Here is a 9,460-nt window from a genome sequence, read left to right on the forward strand (position 1 = left end):
CCAGTCGCTGAAACACGTAGTTTGTTGTACTACTTGTGCCTATATTTCCCACATTTTTTTATTGCCGCAATGTACTTATTGCAGTATTTTAACAGAGACTTGAATGAAAGTTAAATTTTATAGTATCTGGATTTCTTTCTTTTCGTGTTGGCTGATTATACCGGGTGAAGCTTCCGCCATTTCCGTGTGGAGGTTTCCAGATACAAAGCTGCAATATAATGGGAAGGTAAGCTGGCTAGCATTTTTTTCTTTTTTCTAATTAAAAATAAATATATTTTAATTGCATGAATTCAATAATCAGAATGGTCAGGATTTTATGATTCATTTTTTTTTTTTCTACATTAGTTTTTTCTTACTACAGACCGTTAGATATTTCATTGCAGAAGAGTGAATCTCTTTGTTTCTGAGACTGTAAATCACCGGTTTTATAAGGGGGGTGAGAACAATATAAAGAAGAGAAATAAACTTGTTAAGAGTCAGCGAGTGTCCATTGTAAGGGACCATGTAGATTACAACCATGGAACCGTAATAGATCGAGACAACCACCAAGTGAGAGCTACAAGTGGAGAAAGTTTTTTGCCGACCCGATGTGGAGGAAATTCCAAAAATAGTATTAAAAATATAAACATAAGAAATAATAACAAACAAAAATGGCAAAACCATTATCGGGATAGAAAGAATAATCATTTCAATGTGCGGGATAGTTGTGTCAGAGCAAGAAAGTGCTAAAATAGGGGCATAGTCACAAAAGAAATGGTTAACAACATTCGGCCCACAGAAGTCTAAGTAACACACAAGTAACAGTGAGATAAGAATTAACATGAAGCTGAGTGCCCAGGAGGAGATGATCAGGCCGTATCTCAGATTAGGACTCATCAAGGAAACATAATGTAGAGGTTTACAGATGGCTAAGTACCGGTCATAGGACATGGCGGTGAGCAGGAAACACTCCGCGCTGACCGTCCCCCCATACAAGTAAGATTGGGTTAAACACCCCACAAAAGGAATAACACTCCCCTCCCTTATGATAACGTCCAACATCTTGGGAACTATGGTCGTTACAAGGATTATGTCTGACAGTGACAAATGTCCAAGGAAAAAGTACATGGTTCAAAGCTATCACTATATCTGCCAATGTGCCATCCCTGCTTTTCAAGCATAACATCACCCATAACCTTACTAATGCAATTACTGCCAAGGTGCATGTAACCGTGGACAAGTGATTGTGGCCAGGGATGCTACATGCCACATGTGTGTCACGGGTGACAGACAGTCATGTGGTTTCTGAAAACGTACTCAGATTTTCCTGAGCTACTTGTGAAGGTGCGTTGCATGTGCGCCCATTACTGCAAGTCAGCTACAGCTGCCGCCAGTTTGGGACTGCTGCAGCAGTGCTTGCAAGTGCCAGCCCAGCGAATGATTTGAGACCAGCCCACACTCTAGAACTCAACGTTGCATATGTTGAGAAGGCTTGGTGAGCAGCAGAGGGCTGTAATTGAATACCAGTTCCAACATGCCTGTCCGTATTCCAGTCAACCTCCATACATAAGAACTGATGAGTGGTCATGAATGTCTGACATGTTTGCGGTTCCCTAAAACTTAGAGTAATCAACACAGATTATGAGGGGCGTTGACGCCATAAACACCATAACCATCCTGCTTCTGTGTTTACTGAAACACTTGCTGCTCACAATGAAAGAGAAAGCTTTGTGGGCAGACCAGGTGAAGATGGAGAAGGAATATACACACGGTTATACTACCCAGACTCATCTCAACTTCCCAGCGAGGATATGGCGACAATGAGGAGGCTGAGGAGGAGGAGGAACAGGAGGTGGTTGCCTGCGCTATTGTCACACAATGAGTGTGGTGAGCACATTCAGACCAACCGAGGTCTGACACACTGTGAAAAACACACCTGAAAAACACCACAAACAAGGGGGAACTCCGGGGGCACAATAACAACGGTGAGCCCTGGGACTAGTGAAAGGGTAGATGGACACCTCCTAACCTCACCTGACGTGTCCCTACTCTCCTAGCCTAGGCAATAAAGAACCAACATGAAGAGTATACAACTTCAGGAGAATCCACAGCAGCTCCTTCCACAAAGGTGGCTTTTATAAAAATGGTTTGTACATTTGTGCTCAAAAGTTTACCTACCTCGGCAGATTATTTTTTGCTTTCTTGGCCTTTTTTCAGAAAATATGAATGATAACACAAATGCTTTTTTTCCACTCATTTTTAGTGGTTGAGTGAAGCCATTTATTGTCAAACTACAGTGTTTTCTCTTTTTAAATCATAATGATAACCAAAAACATCCAAATGACCCTGATCAAAAGTTTACATACACCATTTCTTAGTACCATGTGATACCCCCTCTAACATCAATGACAGCTTGAAGTTTTTTGTGGTAGTTGTGGATGAGGCTCTTTATTTTTTCAAATGGTAAAGCTACCCATTCATTTTCACAAAAAGCCTCCAGTTCCTGTAAAGTCCTGGGCTTTCTTGCATGAACTGCGTGCTTGAGTTCTCCCCAGAGTGGCTCATTGATATTGAGGTCAGGAAACTGAGATGACCTCTCCAGAACTTTCACTTTGTTCTGCTGTAGACAATGACAGGTCGACTTGGCTTTATGATTTGGATCGTTGTCATGCTGGAACGTCCAAGTACGTCCCATGCGCAGCTTCCGGGCTGATGAGTGCAAAGTTGCCTCCGATATTTGCTCATAATGTGCTGCAATCTTCTTTCCTTCAACTGTAACCAGGTTTTTTCTGCCATTGTAGCTCACACATCCCCACATCATCAGTGATCCACCTTCGTGCTTTACAGTAGGAATGGTGTTCTTTTCATCATAGGCATTGTTGATACCTCTCCAAATGTTGTGACCAAAAGGTTAGAGACTTGATTACACACAGGGGCTTATATTTATCATCATCCGTCATTTAGGACAACATTGGATGATTCAGAGATCCTCAATCAACTTCTGGAGTGAGTTTGCTGCACTGGAAGTAAAGGGGATGAATAATATTGCACGCCCCAATTTTCAGTTATTTATTTCTTACAAAAATTTAAAATCAGCAATAAATATCGTTCACCTTCACAATTGTGTCACTCGTTGTTGATTCTTCACCAGAATATTAACATTTTTACCTTTATGTTTGAAGCCTGAAATGTGGGAAAAGGCTGAAAAATTCAAGGGGGATGAATACTTTTGCAAGGCACTGAACTATGTTATCTATTGTAGTCATAGATGACGGGGAAATTCGGTGAGCAGCGGCCCGGCTACTAAAGCTATATTCACACATTGCATTTTTGCGGTGTTTTTTGGCAGTGTTTTTAATGAGTTTGATCCAAATTAGAAGCGGATTTTAATGTGTCAGCAAAAGCAGTGGCATTTCATTAAGCCAATGCACCCGATTGTTTATTCTGCCTGACTGAAATGGGAAACTGCTGTTTTTGCAAGAACGCTAAGGCTGTGTGCACACAGTTCATTTGTATCTCATGGTGTGATGTATTTTTAGTGCAGTTTTGTCATAAATCTGCAGCAAATCTTTATTCCAGCAAAGTCAGTGACAAATCTGAAGTGTTTTTGCACGTTTAGTTTTTTTTTTCCTTGCAGATTTGATTTAGAAAATAATCTGCAGCATGTCAAGTCTTTCAGCATTTTTGACATTTCTCATCATTGAATGCAATAAAAAACGCATACAAAAAAGGCAAAAGTGAGGCAAAAACGAGCATTTTGTGCCGTGTTTTTTTGGCATAACGTGCAGAAACGATGCAGAAATTTACTCAACGTGTGCATTTTTCCTTAGTGTGAATATAGCCAAAGGAGGGAGCAGGCAGTTTTTCTCTCAAGTTTCATTTGCCTTATATACAAGTCTTTGTACAGGAAAGAATGGTTCCTAAGATTTCTTCCAGTAAAATCTATTTTCTCATCTGTTTTGTATGTTTTATTGTCAGTCCGTTAGAGGGTCATAATAGTCTGACAACTTTATTTCCAGCAGAGACCTGGGAAAAAAAAATATAGGAATTGACATGTAAACATTTTAAAAATCCATCTTCTCATTTCTGATTTCCAAAAATCTGTTTTGTATGTCGCTTGTGACAAGAGTGACGTAATGTATAGCGAGTAGAGATGAGCGAACCGGTCCCGGTTCGGCTCGAGGTCGGATCGCCGAACGGGGGTCCCGTTCGAGTTCGGTTCGTCGAACGTTCGACGAACCGAACTCGAACGTATAGGCTAGAATAGGAGGCAATCACAAACACATAAAAATGCATTATAAATGTACACAAAAAGTTAATAAACATTGCCATAACATTTACCGGTCCTCGCGATCCCTTCTGCACTCTGTCTCCTGCCGCTATTCCATCCGATGATCGCTGAATCCTACCGGTGACCGGCACTGCCAGCAGAGATGCAGGACCTATCGTGACGTCAAAATAGCCATGTGACCAGTCACGTGGCTATTATCTCATTGGCTACAGACTGGTCACATGACTATGACACGTCATGTAGGACCTGCGAGTGCATCTCTCCGGTACACGATGCACATATGTGTATCGCCGTGTACCGGCGACATGCTCTAGCACACGGTCGACTCCCCGTTCCGTTAGGGACCGGCTGACACAGCCGGTCATTAACGGAGATCACCGTTGCCATAGCAACGCAGTTAGCGGTGACGTCACCGCTAACCGCGGCTCCGAGAGCACCGTTGCTATGGTAATGCGTCTGTCAGCGTTACCGCTGTTACCGCTGACAGCTAGCACTGATCACTCACGGAGTGAAGGCTGCACGATTGTAGTGAGCATTGTAGTGAGGATTGTACTGAGGATGAGGTTCCCCAGCCCATGATGGGCTGGGGAACCTCATCCTCACTACAATCGTCACTACTACTACACTAGTGAGGATTGTAGTGAGGATGAGATGCCTCAGCCCATGATGGGCTGGGGAACCTCATCCTCACTACAATCGTCACTACTACTACACTAGAAAGAAAGAAGACAGAAGAGCAGGATCGTGGAGGGCTGACAGGGGGTAATAAAGATGGAGTCTCTAATGTGTCTGTGTATTTATTTCTATTAAAGTATTTTTTCTCTGTGTGGTGTTTTTTTTAACCCCTTATTGGAGATTCTTAATGGCCGGGTCAAACGTGCCTGACATTAAGAATCTCTGGCTTAATACTGGCTAGTAAAACAAAGCCAGTATTAACTCATGATTACCCAACAAGCCACCCGGCTCCAGGGCTGTTGGAAGAGTTGGATACAGCGCCAGATGATGGCGCTTCTATGAGAGCGCCATTTTCTGGGACGGCTGCGGACTGAAATCCGCAGCAGAGGCGCCCAGAAACCTCGGGCTAACCTGTGCTGCGGATTCCAATCCCCAGCTGCCTAGTTGTACCCGGCTGGACACAAAAATGGGGCGAAGCCCACGTCATTTGTTTTTTAATTATTTCATGAAATAAGTGAAATAATTAAAAAAAACGGGCTTCCCTATATTTTTGGTTGCCAGCCGGGTACAAATAGGCAACTGGGGGTTGGAGGCAGCCCGTGGCTGCCTGCTGTACCTGGCTAGCATACAAAAATATGGCGAAGCCCACGTCATTTTTTTGGTGGGCAAAAAAATTCTGCATACAGTCCTGGATGCAGTATGCTGAGCCTTGTAGTTCTGCAGCTGCTGTCTGCTCTTCTCCATACAGATAGACAGCAGCTGCAGAACTACAAGGCTCAGCATACTCCATCCAGGACTGTATGCAGAAGTTTTTTGCCCCCTGAAAAAATTATGTGGGCTTCGCCATATTTTTGTATGCTAGCCAGGTACAGCAGGCAGGTACGGCTGCCCCCAACCCCCAGTTGCCTATTTGTACCCGGCTGGGAACCAAAAATAAAGGGAAGCCCTTTTTTTATTATTTCATGAATTTCATGAAATAATTAGAAAACAAATGACATAGGCTTCGCTCCATTTTTGTGTCCAGCCAGGTACAACTAGGCAGCTGGGGATTGGAATCCGCAGCACAGGTTGGCCTGAGCTTTCTGGGCCCCACTGCTTCGAATTGCAGTCTGCAGCTGCCTCAGAAAATGGCATTTTCATAGAAGCGCCATATTCTGGCGCTGTATCCAACTCTTCCAGCACCTGCCTGCTATACCTGGCTGCATACAAAAATATGGCGAAGCTCACGTCCTTTTTTTGTAGTTTTTTGGCAAAAAAATAAAAAATGCTTCCCTGGATTTTCCATTGCCAGTGAAGGTAACACCAAGCAGTGGGGGTTAGCAGCCAGTAGCTGCTTGGATTACCCTTAGCTAGCAATACAAAAAATGCAGCGGGAGCCCATATATATTTTTTTAATTATTTATTTAAATAACTAAAAATAAAATGGGCTTCCCTGTATTTTGATTGCTGGACATCACAGTGCTGTAAAAATAAATCTTTAAAAAAATGACGTAGCGCTCCGCGGTATTTTTGATTCTCAGCGCAGATAAAGCAGATAGCTATGGGTTGCCACCCCCATCTGCCTGCCGTTACCTTGGTTGGCAATCAAAATACAGGGAAGCCCATTAATTTTTTCTATTTAAAAAATAGTTAAAAAAAAAAATGACGTTGGGTCCCCCCATTTTTGATAGCCAGCTAGGGTAAAGCAGACGGCTGTAGCCTGAAAACCACAGCTGGCAGCTTTACCGTGGTTGGGGATCCAATGTGGAGGTCCCCTCAGGCTCTTTTTTATAATTATTGTATAAATATTAATAATTACACAATAAAAGTAGGGTCCCCCCCAAATTGGATCACCAGCCAAGGTAAAGCGGACAGCTGTGGTCTGGTATTCTCAGGGTGGGAAGGTCCATAGTTATTGGGCCTTCACAGCCTAAAAATAGCAGGCCGCAGGCACCCCAGACGTGGCGCATCTACTAGATGCGCCAATCCTGGCGCTTCACCCCAGCTCATCCCGTGCCCTGGTGCAGTGGCAAACGGGGTAATAAATCGGGTTGATAGTAGCTGTAAAGTAACCTGAGATCAAGCCCAGCAGTTTGTGATGTCATGGCGTCTATTAGATACTCAACATCATAAACTGTCAGTACTAACAAAAAAAAAAAATCGACAAAAGAAATTTATTTGAAAAAACAGTCCCCAAAACATTTCCTCTTTCACCAATTTATTGTAAGAAAAAAAATAAAGGGGTCCCACGACGACTCTGGACCGTGTAGAATATGGGGGGGAGACACTCAGGGAACGTATCCCCCATTTTCTAGGAGTGCGGACCCTTCATGTGAGGAGTGTGGGTGCAATGAATCTGCACTCACTCTTCTCGGGTCCACAGCAGCAGAGTCCATGTCGTAATGGTTGCTACCAAAGCTGCAATGCCCTGCTCATGAGGTAAGGGCATGCCTAATCAGGAGAGCTACTGTAGAGGAAGCTCTGCTCACTGGTATATAGGTGCTCAGAGGTAATAATAGATAAAATTAGTGAGTAACCTCGGCACTCTAAATCTCCCAGACTAAGTCAGTAAGTCACAACGGATAGTAATGCAAAATCACTCTTTATTGGTCCGTATTAAGAAAAAAAAAATTTTCATAAGCATATATGTTTTTGTCCAAAACAAGTTACAAATGACGTTTCGGCCTGAGCCTTCGTCAGATTGGACTTATCTGCATGTAATCATGAAAAATGACAATAATCAGTATCACATAAGAGTGAGAGAACAATAACATAAACTCGAACAATGTAGAGGTACAATTGGGATGCAGCAAAAAAATTGCAACACAGGAAGAAATGAAACACATGATACAAATGTCATAATACAGTACAAGGACAATATATTAATGACAAATATGGGGTCAGAGTAGACTTAGACAGCTCTGGTACGAAAGAGATGTCAATCATAAAGTAACATGTGCAGTAGGTGTAGAGCTACAGTGTGCATGGCAGAGCTAATGGGTAGACCGACCATAGAAAAAGAATAGAGAAAAAGTGGAGAATAAGTGGAGAATAAGTGGAGAATAAGTGGAGAAAAAGTGGAGAATAAGTGGAGAAAAAGTGGAGAAAAAAATTCTCCACTTTTTCTCCATTTTTTTCTCCACTTTTTCTCCACTTTTTCTCCACTTTTTCTCCATTTTTTTCTCCACTTTTTCTCCACTTTTTCTCCACTTTTTCTCCATAAGTGGAGAAAAAGTGGAGAAAAAGTGGAGAAAAAGTGGAGAAAAAAATGGAGAAAAAGTAGAGAAAAAGTGGAGAAAAAAAATGGAGAAAAAGTGGAGAAAAAGTGGAGAAAAAAATGGAAAAAAAGTGGAGAAAAAGTGGAGAAAAAGTGGAGAAAAAATGGAGCAAAAGTGGAGAAAAACTGGAGAAAAAAATGGAAAAAAAGTGGAGAAAAAGTGGAGAAAAAGTGGAGAAAAAAGTGGAGAAAAAAGTGGAGAAAAAGTGGAGAAAAAAGTGGAGAAAAAAGTGGAGAAAAAGTGGAGAAAAAGTGGAGAAAAAGTGGAGAAAAAATGGAGAAAAAGTGGAGAAAAAGTGGAGAAAAAGTGGAGAAAAAGTGGAGAATAAAATGTAGAAAAAGTGGAGAAAAAGTGGAGAAAAAAATGGAGAAAAAGTGGAGAAAAAGTGGAGAAAAAGTGGAGAAAAAGTGGAGAAAAAAATGGAGAAAAAGTGGAGAAAAAGTGGAGAAAAAAATGGAAAAAAAGTGGAGAAAAAGTGGAGAAAAAGTGGAGAAAAAATGGAGAAAAAGTGGAGAAAAAGTGGAGAAAAAGTGGAGAATAAAATGTAGAAAAAGTGGAGAAAAAGTGGAGAAAAAGTGGAGAAAAAAATGTAGAAAAAGTGGAGAAAAAGTGGAGAAAAAGTGGAGAAAAAGTGGAGAAAAAGTGGAGAAAAATTGGAGAAAAACAATGGAGAAAAAGTGGAGAAAAAGTGGAGAAAAAAGTGGAGAAAAAAGTGGAGAAAAAGTGGAGAAAAAGTGGAGAAAAAGTGGAGAAAAAGTTGGAAAAAAAGTGGAGAAAAAGTGGAGAAAAAATGGAGAAAAAGTGGAGAAAAAGTGGAGAAAAAGTGGAGAATAAAATGTAGAAAAAGTGGAGAAAAAGTGGAGAAAAAAGTGGAGAAAAAAGTGGAGAAAAAGTGGAGAAAAAGTGGAGAAAAAAATGGAAAAAAAGTGGAGAAAAAGTGGAGAAAAAGTGGAGAAAAAATGGAGAAAAAGTGGAGAAAAAGTGGAGAAAAAGTGGAGAATAAAATGTAGAAAAAGTGGAGAAAAAGTGGAGAAAAAGTGGAGAAAAAAATGGAGAAAAAGTGGAGAAAAAGTGGAGAAAAAGTGGAGAAAAAGTTGGAAAAAAATGGAGAAAAAAATGTAGAAAAAGTGGAGAAAAAATGTAGAAAAAGTGGAGAAAAAGTGGAGCACCCTTTGGTGCCTTTCATGTGGCACTAAGGGGTGCTTAGCTTTGTATTTAGCCAAAAAAATGAAAAAAAAAAATGACGTAGAGTTCCCCC

The 9,460-nt window shown here is 41.4% G+C and overlaps 1 protein-coding gene across 1 annotated transcript; it reads right to left on the reverse strand.

Moving 5' to 3' along the window:
* Positions 1–336: 336 nt before the first annotated feature.
* LOC142302176 (olfactory receptor 11A1-like) lies at positions 337–1,107 on the reverse strand. Its single transcript, XM_075343260.1, has one exon. The coding sequence runs from the start codon at positions 1,105–1,107 to the stop codon at positions 337–339; it is 771 nt and encodes a 256-aa protein (XP_075199375.1).
* Positions 1,108–9,460: the final 8,353 nt, after the last annotated feature.

Source organism: Anomaloglossus baeobatrachus, chromosome 4 (genome assembly GCF_048569485.1).
Source record: "Anomaloglossus baeobatrachus isolate aAnoBae1 chromosome 4, aAnoBae1.hap1, whole genome shotgun sequence".
Lineage (NCBI taxonomy): Eukaryota > Metazoa > Chordata > Amphibia > Anura > Aromobatidae > Anomaloglossus > Anomaloglossus baeobatrachus.

Bases quoted from the DNA above. Each gene is read 5' to 3' on its own strand.
- LOC142302176 (XM_075343260.1), bottom strand. From the start codon at position 1,107: ATGTACTTTTTCCTTGGACATTTGTCACTGTCAGACATAATCCTTGTA.